This window comes from Artemia franciscana, chromosome 13 (assembly GCF_032884065.1).
Source record: "Artemia franciscana chromosome 13, ASM3288406v1, whole genome shotgun sequence".
NCBI lineage: Eukaryota > Metazoa > Arthropoda > Branchiopoda > Anostraca > Artemiidae > Artemia > Artemia franciscana.
In genome coordinates this window covers 25,916,684-25,931,958 of record NC_088875.1, presented here as the reverse complement: position 1 = coordinate 25,931,958, position 15,275 = coordinate 25,916,684, and the positions used below count along the sequence as shown (strand labels likewise).

The 15,275-nt window shown below is 35.8% G+C and overlaps 1 protein-coding gene across 5 annotated transcripts in view; it reads left to right on the top strand.

Annotated features, from left to right (window-relative positions):
* Positions 1 to 13,041, top strand: part of LOC136034723 (venom dipeptidyl peptidase 4-like) — a 108,682-nt gene extending 95,641 nt beyond the window's left edge. For all 5 annotated transcript variants that reach the window (XM_065716087.1, XM_065716089.1, XM_065716088.1 and 2 more), the window contains exons 11-15: positions 632 to 837; positions 7,774 to 7,965; positions 9,437 to 9,609; positions 11,098 to 11,303; positions 12,873 to 13,041. In XM_065716087.1, the coding sequence (XP_065572159.1) occupies positions 632 to 837; positions 7,774 to 7,965; positions 9,437 to 9,609; positions 11,098 to 11,303; positions 12,873 to 12,983 (888 nt within the window). In that variant the 3' untranslated portion in view covers positions 12,984 to 13,041. The remainder of the gene's footprint in view (positions 1 to 631; positions 838 to 7,773; positions 7,966 to 9,436; positions 9,610 to 11,097; positions 11,304 to 12,872) is intronic.
* Positions 13,042 to 15,275: the final 2,234 nt, after the last annotated feature.

Here is a 15,275-nt window from a genome sequence, read left to right as displayed (position 1 = left end):
AAACAGAGGAAGATTTGCTGAGAGAAAGAGGGCGAAAAGAAGTGAGAATAAGTTTTCCAGAGAAATTGCCTACGGATTGTCTTTGGTACCCGTTTGACTGACCGTATTTCAAATAGTTGGCTGTATGAAAAGTGTGGTTCAAGCCCGGTTTCTAGGGCTATAATGTGAGAATGGTTGAGATGGCTAGGGCCCGTCCTGTGGATGAAGGATGAGAGATTACCAAAGATTGTCCTTTTCGGCCAACAGTCTAGTGCTAAACGGAAATCAGGTCGTCCGCGGTTGGGGTGGGAAGATGTAAAGAAATATTTAAGGGAAATGGTAAATTCCTGGAAGGGTGTAAAGAGGGAGGCTTTGGATAGATTAGGGTAGAGGAGGAGAATCCCTAGCTTTTTTGGCCTCATGCAACTTGGTGCTGCGATGGGTTCTTGATAGTAGAAGTACTAGTAGAATGAAAAAACTGAAAAACAAAAAGAACAAAAACAAACGATGATAACTTTCAGTCATTGAATAATTCGATGAGCATGGTCTTGTTAAACGGTCTTTTTTATTATATGAAAGGCCATTTCATGCTATATGGTATTTTTGCCTTCTTCAAACTGATATCCTTGACTAAATAGCTTGAATTTTTCAGAGCCATAACGAACTTCTTGACTGGGAGCTTAATCTTTCTCTGAAAGAGAATTTGAAGAATGTAAGCATGCCCACCAATATTTACATGCGAAGCATTAAAATTGGACCACTTTCATCACCTTATTATGCTAATGTGAAGCTTATTATGCCTCAAGACTTTGATATTCAGAATCCAGCTTCTAAGAAATACCCAGTACTGGTTAATGTGTAAGTAATCTGATTACTACAAAGGTTATAGCGAAACTATGACTATTATTGTTACTTATTTTGACCCACAAATATTTTTACAAAGGTATAATACGTGGAGTAACACGAAGAAAAACACATAAAACCAAACGCAAATCAATATAGAAATCGAAAGGAAACCAGTTACAGAGTAACACATAAAAATAAAATACACTAAAACAAAAGAGAAAAAAAATTAAAAGGAGGGTAAAAAGAAGAAAAAAAAAATCAACTTGCAGAATCTAATACAGCAGTAACATAGATAAATATTGACGCAAGCTGTCTTGATTGTTATCCTTATTTGATTTTTACTCACTCTTTACAATACTAAAAATGCGGAGTAACCAAAGAGAGAAAAACAAACCAACAGATAAAGGAAAAACAATTTACGACTGAAAAAACCTGATAAGGAGGTGGTGTGGAGAAAAACGGATACAAGCAGTATTTGAAAGCTTTCTATGTAGTACTTCCAGTTTTACAGTAATATCAGGAACAAGAAGTGTTTTAATAGGTACCCGGTTTTTAGTCCAGGGAGGAAGAAACAACAAAAAATTATAAAATCTAAAATAATTAATGCCGATTCTTTTAGACAAGATATGAAACATCAGAAAAACCATAGAGATAGGTAGCCAATATCTTTGTCAGAACTCCCGAAATACATAATTGAAATAGAGCCAGAGATAAAACTCCACCTTGCCTTAAAACTCTTTTCACTTTAGTAATAGTAGTTGGCGCTGATTTCAGCCGAAGAAAAGAATTAGAGTAACAGTAGCGAAGAAGCATTATAACCAATAGATTGATCAAGAAGCAAAGAAGATAATATAAGGTGTGCATGCTGACAACCTTCTCCGGGCTTAAATCCAAACTGGTTATCTCCCTCAAGCATTTTTATTAGTCACAAGAAGGTAGTAATACATGCTCAAGAACTTTAATAAAGTGCAAGAGACAGTAATAGGTTGGTTAGAAGAACAAATTAAAGAGATTTTCCTCTCTTTAAAATTGAAGAAACAGTGCCACACAAAAAACTTTCCGGTACACTAGACGTACAAAGACACATCTGTAAAGTAGGTGTATGTGGTCAATAAGGGGGGAGGATACAATCTAATAAAAGGTGAAATCTAGACATAACATCATTATCAACATTATCTAATTTAAGTTTCTTAATTGCTTCAACTACGGATGAAGGATAAATGGGAATACGAAGACGTTGAGATAGAGAGTGGGGGGGGGGTGTTAAAAGTAGCAGAAAGCGAACGAGTATACAAAGAATGCAACCGGAAATTAACATTAGAAAATATAGACGAGTAATGGTCATGCCAAGCAGATGGAGGAAGACAATCACTACTTGGCGTATCACTTCTAATCAATTCAGAATTAATAACATTTCGCCATTCTCTCCTGGACACAGGAAAATCCACACCACGATGACGCATTGACTTAAGATATTTTTATATTCACTAAGGCTCTTGCGCTTAAGGTCAGAAACAATTCCGTAATGCAGTCTACCATGTTCATTCCACATTTTTTTTTTTAAATTAGGATCTAAAGACCAAATAGATTTTTACGCACAACATCTAACACGTTGCAACGACACAGCAACTGCCTCAGCATCTTTTAGACATTTAATAATATGATTATAATAGCAATCCAGGTTGCAATTCACTGGCACAGAGCACTGGAGCAGATGATAGGGAATTCGTAAGGCAGACAGCAGGTTTGTTAGTGTAAAAATATAGAGAGACATCAGATTTTTCGAACTACTTTTTTCAAACAATTTGAAGGCACTTTACAAATACTTGTAATTTTTATATTAAGCATAAAAGTCAATGAAATAGGGAGATGGTCGAAATCTTGTTCTTCAGAATGTACAGACACTATTGATGTAGTAATACTAGTAAGATGCAAGGCAATCTAACAAGGAATCACTTCTCACTGACGAATGATTTTTAATCTATATTGGGGTCACCAATGATCATTTGATCTAGAAAAATAGAAAGATTTTTTCCATTAAAAACTTCGGCTTTTTACAAGCTTCGGCATATCTAGTCATCGCTCTGATAGAACGATTATCATAAGGCAAATAAGAATTTATGAAAACTATAGTGCCCATACAAAAAGCCAAAACAAAACTAATCCGAGTAAGAAGTCACAGGAGAAACCAAATTCGGATTGCGCTTAAAAATACAAGCTAGCACCGGATGGGTGGCCTCTTGTGGCTTTGGCAGCAGTAAAAAACACATCATGACGAGGGCTCCCACGCAAAAGGTTATTGCTAAAATCTGTAAGAAGATGCTCCTGCAGGTACACCAAATTAAAATCATTGCAGAGCTTATTAATAACGAAGTCCTTATCCTTTGTACCATTAATATTAAACGATGTCATTGGAAACACCAAAGTCATTGCGAAATGGGGGAAAATAAGATGAATCAACTTTCGATTCTTCGGCTCTGTGTGAATCATCTTCTGAGTCAAGGTCTATTGAATGGCTGCACTAAAATTCAACATCCATATCGTCGCTTTCATCTGTGCATATGAATCCTCTAGTTCTTTAATATTTTCCTTCGCTTCAAATTCTTCGTCAGTCCTTAAGTTCGAAGTAAGACTATGTACGGCTGTTTTTAATTTACATAGCAGCTGCGAAATACTGAGTTTATCGGGATCTAATTTCAGCATGTACAATTCAGCTGAACATTCGAGCTGAGATTTTGCAAACCTTGCCATCCAGTATGATTCTGAATCGCTCTGAACAAAAAAAAATTGTGATCAATATCATTCGGCTCTAACACAGGGTGCAAAGGAAAGATTGCGCATTTAAGTTAGGTTTATAGACAGTCGTAACTGTAATTGAGTGTATGCATTCCACATCAGACCTTCCAGTTATTCTCACCTGGTTAATTTAGGCCTGCTGATTGTTGTCAACTACCACAATGTAATCAGCTGCTGTTAGCGAGTGTTTGACTGTTTTTCCATTTTCCACTGCTGTATTGATCAATGACTCGACGCTTGCTCGAGAGGATAGAATACGAAGTCTACTCAGAACTCCCATAGTTTCTCTGACATTCCTCGATGTCTTGACACATTCACCGAGAAGCTGGATTTCCCAAGACTTGCACTTGGGATTTATGTTGTTTCGCAAAACCGCTAGCAGAAATATCTTTCTAAATTTTTCTCCAGTCATCTTACTTTAATTGGCGCAGCTTTCTACCATTTCTCTAAGTGGCAAGTAAACATCTGAATACGCTTTAGATTTACTCCTTTCTCTGAATCCTACTTTGTTAGAAAGTCTGTCAACTGCATACTGAATCAGGTTTTTTTCCTCTTTCCTGATTTATCATCCCTGTATGATTTGTTGAAGGATGATTCTAAACAGAGAGTAGTGGTTTGCTTCTGTTCGACTGCCTCTTCTGATGAATAGCCGGGACTCGTTTTCTTATATGGTACTTAACTCGGTATCTATTTAAGTGTTTTCGTGCCAGTAGAAGTCTGATAGGCGCCTTTTTTATGGCTAGCGTCGTCCGTGACAAATAAAGACATCCATCTTGTTTCGTGCAAAAACTTTGTCAAGTTTAGCAAACAGGCAGGATACTCACTTTTCTTCGCAGAAGAAATGAGTATACCGAGTGCCATTGAAGGAAGTTCAGACAGCTTCACATAAGTCTGTTTAAAAGGCTGCCTATCAAATGGGTTATGAGAGCGAGCTTTCGCCGTATTATCGAGCTGCTTGCCAATAGATGCTATCGTCTCCGCATTATCTTTGAACCGACACTCATTAGCCACAGCATTCACTAAGTCTACTAGGAGAAAGTACCACTCGTTCTGACTTTTTAAACAAGCTAAGGAGATTGTGCTACCATGACGAGTAAAACGTGCTTTTAACTGGCAGGATATCGGTGTAATATCACTCAACTCGAATCTCAGACTCACTTCCGATATAAAGGTTAAATCTTCTTATACCTGATGTCCATTATCAAAACTGATGCTCTCTGAAAAATATTACTCTATGTGTTTTTGTTTTTTTTTCAGTAAAGTGCAAATTATGATCTGGTCTTGAGAAGATGTGGTGGTTGTCGGCCCTAGTTATGTTAATTTTTGGTCTTTTTGAGTTTGACACGGTTAATTAGTGTAATTTCTTTTCGTTTTGGGTTTAATTTAGGTGTAGATGGTGATTGGTGGTAGTTCTACGCTTAAAAAATTATTTAAATTTATTTCTACTAATTTTTTGTTCAATGGAGCTCTTTACTTTTATTTGACAAACTTGTTGTGGGGAAAACGTTTTTTAAAATTAATTTCTGTTTGTTTTTATTAAGTATTTCATGAAAAAAAGATATTTATATCTCTTCGGTTTTTTTTATTAGATTCCATGATTTTTTACTTTGAAGATTATTTGACTTTATTTCGGCTCATTTTTGGGTTTATGAAGTTCTTTATATTTCTTTAAAAAACAGGTTTTGTGCACAAAGTTTTTTAAAATCAATTATTATAAGAAAACCTTATATGAATGTCGTTAAGAATTTCTTTTTAAGGGATATGTCATAGAAAGATTCCAGTTCCCTGGCCTTCATCTGCCATATTAGTTCCTTAAAGAGACGGCATCACAAGGGCACTACTCTCACTTATTTTGGCCAGGCTACTCTTGAGTCATTAAAACGCATCCAAATACGTAATTATTTCTGTCCATTTTAAGTTTTGTTATTGCTCCTTACTTTCAGTTAAAAAAAAACTTATTTTAAAAATTTTATTTCTAATGGTTCTCAAATAATACTGGGAAATCTGGCTCTCCTTCATGAAAAATTCCTTCCTCTACGATAAATTCCAACGTGGAAAGCTCTTTTGACGTAGAAATACCCCCCCCCCTCCAGGGAAATTCCCCCAAGACAATTCTATTCTAGCCGAAAATTCCACCCAGGAACTTTCTTAAATCCAGAACAAGTTTCTTGTGTAGTGTTTTCAAAATCATGCCGGTTATCCTTTCAATGAAAAGTTTCCCAGCAAAAAGCCAATAAAAGGGTTTTTCCAGCAAAGTTTTTTTTTTTTGGGGGGGGGGAGGGGTACAAAAGAAAACTTTAAAAACACATCAAAAATGTGAAATTAATATCTACTCCCTTGTGATTTCTGGGTATAATTCTGGTCTACGCTGGTATTCTGAAAGTAAAGAATAACATTAAACCACAAAGTTAGCAGAATTTATTCCGCACAGGAGGTGGATTGCCCCTTCCTTATCCTCACCTCCACCTCAAGGTCAAAGAAGCTTCTGCGTGGGGGGGGGGCGATATTTTACAGGGGGTTATTTTCTGTGGTTTTTCCGGGGGGATTTTCAGTAGGGAGTTATTTTCCTTGGGGCGTATTTACTAGAGGGAAGGGGGGCAAACGCCGCCCACTGAAAAGGACAAGGAAAGAAAAAAAAAATACCCCAGTATCTTTAGATTCGTCAATCGAGGCATGATCAATGCCGACAAAACCAGAAAAGAACAGTAACGTCTAACAATAAGAAAAAGGGAAAATGCGACCAATTAAGTGAAGAGATTTCCTTCCAAATGAGCCATTATACAGCTCTATGATTTTCTAGTGCCCGGTAGCTACAGAGAAGGGAAAAACTGAAAAAAGATGTCGTCGATAAAGAATATCATGCTTGGAGCCATTTTTCTTGTTTTTCAAGGAAATGAATTTTCCCTGCTCTTTAAGCCAAGGGACAGTTAGTTTTTTATATAGGGGTATCGGACAAGGCGGTTCTAAAAGTGAACTTCTTTTTTTGATCTGACTCTATTTTTAGGAGTTATGAATTTTTGTATCTCTAAGTGTGGGACGTGATCGTCTCCTACTAGGTTGCTAGCTACCATTGCAACCCAGATTAGCCTTTAATAGTGCTCAAGTAACTGTAAGTAATGTAAGTCAAGTAATGTAAGTGGACCATGTTAAAACGGCCGGTACATGGATACAGGGAAAACTGCCCCCTCCCTACTTAAATATAACTCTTGCACAAGACCTGTTGTTGCCTGCTTAATTATAGGGCTTGCGAAACTCACTTTGCAACTATACAAAGGTTCCGTAACAAGGCTTATAAGATGGGGTCTAGCTCCGCCAAGGAGCAACTGCTACCTTGAAAAGTAAGGTTTGATGTTGCTTTAATCACTGTCTTCTATGGGTACGTCCAGGCTCCTCCTGAAGAGTTTTCTCACCTTTCTTCCCCGTCTGTCAAGACGAAAAGACAAATATTTTGCTACACATCTCGCTCTCTGAAGGACAAAACACATGGCTAGGAGTAGTTAAAAACAGCTTGTTCTGCGCTCTGATTCTATCCGAAATCGGATCCCTGAGGATGTTATCTTGTCAAAGCCATCTGCTGATTCCTTTAAGGAAAAGTTAAACGATGTATAAAACCGAATGGTTTCAGTTTGTAATTGACTAGCGGCATATTGAGAACTTAAAATGCTCCTAATATACAAAATATTTCAAAAAAGAAGGTACCTTAAGAAGAAGCAAAAGATAGCACACTAGCCTCTCACCAGGCATAGGCTACTGTGTATCTTGAACTGTCAGATCATCAGTCTTTAACATCGTACTTACAGAATTGTCTTCCAATTTCCCACCCTCTTAGGGGTGCATATTATGTACAAACATCTATCTTGGTATGTACTCTTTAAACATAATAATCGATAATGCAAAACAACCATCGAAACCAACTTGAGCACTACTTCCTTTCAATAGATGATATTCTGGTAACCTCTCCCGTCTTCAAAATTCCAAGTTTCCCAAAATCCCCCTCTATGAGGAAAATAATACTGGCTATAGATCTGGTGGTTGTATTACCCTTATAAAATAGATTCCCTTCGATTCTATGACTTATGTCTGTTTAAACCTGGTAAGCTTACTTAAATGTATTCCTTTATTATAGCTCATAGCTTTTCTTTTTGATTCTAGGTATGGTGGACCCTCTTCACAGCAAGTTACTGAAGCATTTAGTATATCTTGGGGACATTACTATGCATCCCAAGGAATTATATATGCATATATTGATGGAAGAGGTTCTGGCTACCAGGGTGAAAATATTTTATTCGAAATTTACAGAGGAATGGGGACCGTTGAAGTAGAAGATCAAATCACTGTGATGAAGTTAGTGCTTTTTTACTGTTTCTGAAACGAGAAAAATAATATTAATTGGGATTTTTCTCAGTTTAATTTTTTTTCTTTTTTTTAGCAGCAGCAATGCGATAAACAGGAAAACTTTGGAACCTGTTGATGAAACATCTTTTATGAGGAAAAAGAAAAATTTATGTTAAATATAAGGCTTGTGCAAGATGGGATGAAGGGGGAGTACCTATCGGTGGCAAAATGAGCTGTAGAATTTGATATATAAAGTGTTTCCCAAGCCTTTTGCGTCTGAAATCAGTTTTGAATATTAATAGGAAAATGGATGCTGCTTACTTTTAAACTTAAATCTTTGCTTTAATGTGAATACAGTTGAATTGGTCTCAAGGAATAAACTTTAACTGTTTACCATATAAGCATTGAAATCGGTCTAAAAGAATAAAAAGTAGCTTTGAATATGGGTGTAGCTCAGAGGTGTATAATATTTATAAAGAAACTGAATCATTTAATGTAAAATTGGAGGGGTTTTTAATCTGACTGACTGAGTACTCAACTCACTGATACAGTAAGCAGTAAGAAAAATGTGGTTCGATCCTGCTTTCTATGGCTATAGTGAGAGAAAGTTTGAATTTGCTAGGCTACATTCTGTGGATGAAGGATGATGGGTTGCCAAAGATAATCCTTGTCGGCCAACCGTCTTGACCCAAACGGAAAGAAGGTTGTCCCCAAAGAGGTGGGATGATATCGTAAGGAAAGATTAAAGAGAAGTGAGAACTTCCTGGGAAGGTGTAAAGAGGGAGGCTTAAATAGAACTGGTATAGAGGGGAACGTGTGTAGTTGTGTTGTCCTCCAGTGGCTTGATGCTGCAGTAAGTTGTTAGTTGTTGTAGAAGTAGTAGTTACATGAACTTATTTACTTACTTCTCATACACGCTGGGAAGATGGTTGGTTTTTAGCCTTATGTGTGCATCAGAAAATGGCACTATAGCCAAGAAAGGAAAATGATTCATATTACCACCCCAACAGAAGTAGGCCCAAGTCGCACATGTGTTGGACCTTCTGTATGATAAACATGTGTATCTTCAAATTCTTGTTCGGTGACATGCGGGATTGTGGATCTCCCAGGGTAACACAAGGTGCTTGGTCACTCAGAAAGAACGCAACAGCTTTTGATTTGCAACCAAGTGAGCTCTTTCCTCCATATTTCTGCGATCATTCGTTCTATACTATGAGGCGTAAGAGAGGGGGAAAGCTGGGAGACCAATAACTGCTGAAGTTTAGTATTTTTGTGTTGACGTTGAAATGCTAACCTTCTCAATTTCTATTGAAAAATTCCTTCTAAAATTTACATGTATCTTATTCGGTTTTGCGAATCAATATTTTAACCCAACATAGATTACGAAAGAACTTGAAGAGCTAGGTAATACCTCCCAAAGGAGATCATGTTTAGGCCCTTGTCATTGACTCATTTAACTACCCATATGTTTACTTTTTAGGGAATTGAAAAAAGAACCCTTCGTAGATGGAAGCAAAACAGCTATCTGGGGTTGGAGTTACGGAGGATTTGCAACCGCTTCAGCTCTCGAAATGGATATACCCGATGCTTTGGGAGAAACAGCTTATCGATGTGGCATGTCTGTTGCTCCAGTAACAAATTGGATATATTATGGTAATACATTGCAAAAAAGTCAGTAAATTGGTTTGGGTTGAGACGCTTTTCGAGAGACATGCTTATAGAACTGATTTTTATTTTACCAGAAAGATTTTAAAGAGGTCTGAAGATAAACATAGAAATGAGACGAAGAGAGTAAGATGTAGCAAGAGTTCTCTTGTAATCGTCTGTTTTTTTAAATTTGGATATCTTTTTCAAGCCAAACCACTTGCCGAAAACAAACTTGTATTTAAATAGCCCTGAAATAGTTGATAGTATCTTTTTGTAAAGCTTGTTATAAAGAGTAAAGCTGCTCAAACCGAGTTGCTTAACCAAGGATGTTCATACCAAATAATAAGGAGGGGGGCTGATTTTTGCAATGAAGCAATATATAAATTCACATTTTAGAAAAATAAAATAGATACTTTTTAATAAATACTAGTTTAGATTATTGATGCGGCTGCACTTTGTCATGTCTCTTTTTTCTTTTCTTTATCAGTCTTACTTTAATCGTTGACGATATTCATGCTGCATTTTGTAACGACGTAGGCATCACTGGCAATTGCCTTTTAACCCTCCAGTCCCCGTGAAAGACACAGAGTACATAAGTTAAAACAAGACCAGAAATCCAAAACATTGTATTATTCTGAACAGTTGCAACTTACAAATATGACAAAAATGCATTTATCTCAATATTCATTATCGCTAGGGAAAGTTTCCTGTGATTGATTAGGCATAAAATTCTTTTTTTTTTCAACTTAAGTATTGTCAGAATGTAAAAACAAACTGAGCTTTATGGTCTCCATGGGCCAGGGTTCGCTCTTTACTAGGTTGTAGGTGTCGCTGTGACAATGATTGCCTAAGTATTGGATGCATTAGTCGAGACTAGCCAGATCACTAGTTATATATAATGAAGAAATGAAATAAAAAAAAAGTCCGACTACACACCAAATAAAAAAAGGAACTAAAAGCTTCAAATGTAAATTCCGCATAACAAATATTTCAGTGGGCCTTTTGGGTAAGAAAAGAGTAAAAAAAAAACTACGAGTGCAAGATATTTGTACAATTAATTAATTAATTAATTAATACAATTAATTAATTTTTAAGAAACTATTCAAACCTTGAATCCTCTAGCTCGGAAACTGAGCTTTAATAGGTTTGAAGTGATTCAAACCTATTATAAAAGATACAGTGTTCAGAAGAAATCAAAAGGGTCATCTAATAACACAGGTTTTAGATAACAAACAAAATAATGGAAAAGGCTGACTTCAAAACCTTATAAGCTGCCTTAATAAAATTTTAGTTTGGAATCAAAAGTGATAAGTATTAAAAAACGAGAGGTTAGAAACAAGCACATCAAATCTGTATTGTAAAAATTATATTATAAGTCTTGACTATATAATTATAAATTAGAATGCTAACGTACAGTAATCATATCATTTTTAATATTGAGGTAAGGCTGATTAATGACAACTTCAGTTGTATTTTTTTCCTTCGTCTTTGTAGATTCTATTTACACCGAACGCTATATGAGTACACCTCAAGATAACGCTCTTGGATACAATACAAGTGATGTAACGAGAAATGTAGAAAACATCCGGCACAAAAAGTTCTATTTACTTCATGGCACCGCAGATGATAACGTCCACTACCAGCAAGCTATGATGCTAGCCAAGGTTTTAGAAAAAGAAGATATTTTATTTCATTCTCAGGTTTGTCAAAAATCACTTTTTCTCTTCCCAATAGTATTTATTTTTTTCTTATTCTGTCTTTTATACGGACAAACCCTAATATGAGTGGGACTGGAATTCATCTTAAACTCTATTTACCATAGTAGATAAATAGCTCAAAAATTGAGAGTTCAGTTTAAGTTTCACCTGGCTAACTCTGATTCTGAATTCTTGGAAATGTACTGTTGTCACGAAGGTACTGACAAAGTAAACAAACAACCAAAAATCTATTTCACTAATAGAAGGTAGAAGCACCTTGATATTTTTTTGATAATTTTTGCCTTTCAAGTTTGTCAGTTACTCCAACAAATCACTTATGTAATGTGGGGGGGGGGGACTGGATACTTGACGCCCATTCAATTTCATTGTGTCAACAATTTTACTGATAATTGCCTATATTTTTCACATAGTACATTTTTTTATAATGTAACTCCTAATCCTGCCCTCCGGAACAAAGGGTTCCATTAAAAAAAAAAAAAAATAGGCTTCTGCATCGGGGTCTGAAATAATTGAACATTGAATTTGATTTTCAGTTTCCCCGGCATATCGTATAGAGGCATGGGAATATTCTTTTAGATAAAATCCTTGACTGCTATAGCCTACATATGTTTTAAAACCAATGTATTTGGTCGTTCATCCCACAGGTTAAAAATAAAAAACAATTTACTTGTATCGAGCTTGTTCGGTACATATATCTGATATTGTATTTATTCGCTATAGAGATGTTTCTCCTGTGTTTTTTCTTTTCAATTTTAGTTTTTTTGGGAGTATTTTGTTTTTAAAATGTTTCCTCAACAAGCGTATCTTAACCATTAAGAATTAATTTTGAATATAAGCAAAATAACAGTGTTTTCCCTAATCTTTGTAACCTCTAGCCTTTCATTTTGAGTAGCTCGCTATGAAGAACTATGATGCTTGGCTTTTGCAAGATCTTACAAAAATGTGTATACATTTAATGTAAAAATTTCACTTATAATTTTTGCATCTTGTAAGCTCATCCCCCCAAAAAGATTTCGTCCCAAAAATTTTTACCCGGCCCCCGCTTCCCAAAACAAGTTCTATGTATAAGCCTTTAAGGTAGTCATTAATTCTCCAAATACTTTTTCATTTTTTCGTTATTATTCTTGTCGAGAGGTTCGATTATAAACTCTCTGCTCTACCTCAAGACCTCTGTTTTCTAAGACTCACCTTCACTTCAAAGATCTTGACTAGAAAGGGATATATACTAACAATAGCTCTGCATTTGCTGATAGAAAATCTAGTTTTTTTCCGAAAATTCCTAGTACTTTTCATTTTCTTTCCTTGAGAAAAATCTATTGAGTTAAGCAATAAAATGCAATCCAAAAACAAAAGCTCCTGAACGCTAAGAAAAGCTTGATTTTGATTTTCAATTTGGAAATGAAATTATTCTATTTTAATAATTTAAGATGATAATTAGGATTACAGTGAAAAAAATGTGTACTTAGATTGGAAATAAAAATTCAAGCTGACAAATCTGGTAAAAATTTATTTAAAATAAAAATCAAATATCATCTTAATTTCTTTTTTCAGAGCTATCCGGATGAGAACCACGGTATAAACTTACTAAAGAGGCATGTGTACCATTCTCTTACAGCCTTTTTGATGGATGATTGCTTTCATATGGTTGAAGAATCAAATTAGCTGACAATTATTTTTATCAGTACAACATATATTACTTTGTAATAAATACTTCCTTGTCTTTGTGGCTTGCTTAGGATTTTTTACTTAACGCCCGTTTATTTTCGTATATTTAATTTACGACATCAATCCTACTATCTAGGGCTATAATGAGAAAAAGGTTGAACTGGCTAGTACACTTTTTGCGGATGAAAGATAACAGATTGCCAACGATTGCTCTTTTCGGTCAACCGTCTAGGAATAAACGAAAAGCAGGTCGTCCTGTATAGGGGTGGGAGAATGTCGTAAGGGAAGATTTAAGGGAAAAGAGAAGTCCATGGGGGGGGGCGTAAAGAAGGAGGAAAAGAGAATTTCGTGAAAATATTGGCTCGCATAATTATCTTCTTATGTTTCCAAACCTTTTCCCACTGTGAAAAAACACTAGGCCTTGGCTACTCTACTTTTTGTATCTTCACTGCATACAGCAACACTATTAATAATACTACCCAGATAAGTTGACATCATCTGACGGACATCATTTCTTCATCTTCATTAATTCCTAACCTAAGCGATTTGATCTTTTCAAAACTAATTATCAAACCCATTCTTTCGCCCTGAATCCTCTAAACTTCCAGAAATTCATTTATTTTGCTAAAATTATATCTATGACACTGATCATTTACATAATCTGTCTAGGATCTAGGAGTGTTTTCCCTTCCCATTTGATTCCACGTTCTCTCATTTCCTTTGCCGTGCTCCATAAGGAAAAATCCATCAAAATGGTACATACAAATGGGGATAGGGCACAACCCTGCATAACTCTTTATTCATCACCAAACCAGCTACTAGCCTCATTTCGTACTTTAACCACAGTAATATTTTTCGGACATAACACTAATCGTTTAATCTGATCCAGTATACAAGTGCAAGGCCTCTTCAATAGACTGAATCAATTGCGTGTTTGTAATCTATATACTGAGGACTTCGGGAGTCCGATGATCTAAGATTGTCTGTAATAAGAGGATTGCTATCACCCCACATCCCTCATGTTACAGGCATAGTAACAAAAATTATTCCCGGGAATCAGGAGGTATAGGATACTAATTTCTACACTCTCCCAAACCTACTGTATTTATCTGAAAGCTCACAGAGAGTTAGGAAAACTGACCGAAATAACGCACTTTTTAGGCTTCAATAACACTCCTTACCCCATCTGTCCTAAGATCCTTAGGCCCTCCTCTATAATAGCTGGTGCGTAGCTATACACGACTATGCATAATTTCATCAAGCCTCAAAGGAATCAATTCAGTTAAATGGAGGTTGAAAGTATATGTCATGTCAACGATTTATTTTGTATGGATCACGGGCGAATGCACCATCTTTAATGGCAAATGTACAACCGTGTCGCATTCCTACCTTTGAAACTGAAAAGGTCATAATAAAGCCTTTCGATAATATTGAGTCGATTGTTCATACCAGAATTTTCTTCTGTGGCTTTTAGGCACCCTTTGGACCAAACATGTCGTTTTGTGCCACAAAATGGCAGGAAACGCCTCTTTTTTGTTGCACAATCATTTTTCTACTTAAAACAGGGTACAAGAACTTTCAATTTTCTTTCTAATGAGAAGTATCTAAATATTCTAGGAGCTCTGATTTTATACAATCTCCTCCCCCCTCCCTGGGGAAAAATAACAAATAAACATATATCCTTGATCATCCTATTCGGAACAAACCTGTAAAATTTCATATTTTTAAAGATAGGGGCTTGAAACTTACACAACCAGCTTTTCAGATATGTTAACTTCGCTTGTGTAATTTTCATCGATATTGCTAAGTTGTTTGTTGTTGTTTTTTTTTTTTTGGGGGGGGGGGTTAATGCCCTTTCTGAATATTAGGCTAATTTTATCAGGCTTGTAACTTCAGGTGGGTAACTTTAAACTTGTTGAATTTTATATATGTCGAATCAGCATAAAAGTCATTTTTCTATGTAGGCTATATGCTGTTATCAAAATTCTTTTTTTTAGAGTTTTGGTCACTATTAGCACATGTCACTCCTTACTTACAGTTTGTTACCACACACTGTTTGTTAAAAATGCAGATTAACAATTTAATTAATTGTCAAATTGCTATCTAATTTTCTAACTTTTGATGGCTTGATCAGACACTGGAGTAAAAATGGCGCTTCTTTTTTTTTTTTTTTACTATCTTCTTATGTTTTAAGCCCTGTGTCCGTTTAATTTTTCCCTTTTACGGACAAAGCGTCAATAGAGACAGTCAATTGGAAACCCTGTTTTTCCTCTGCATCATTTGAAAAAA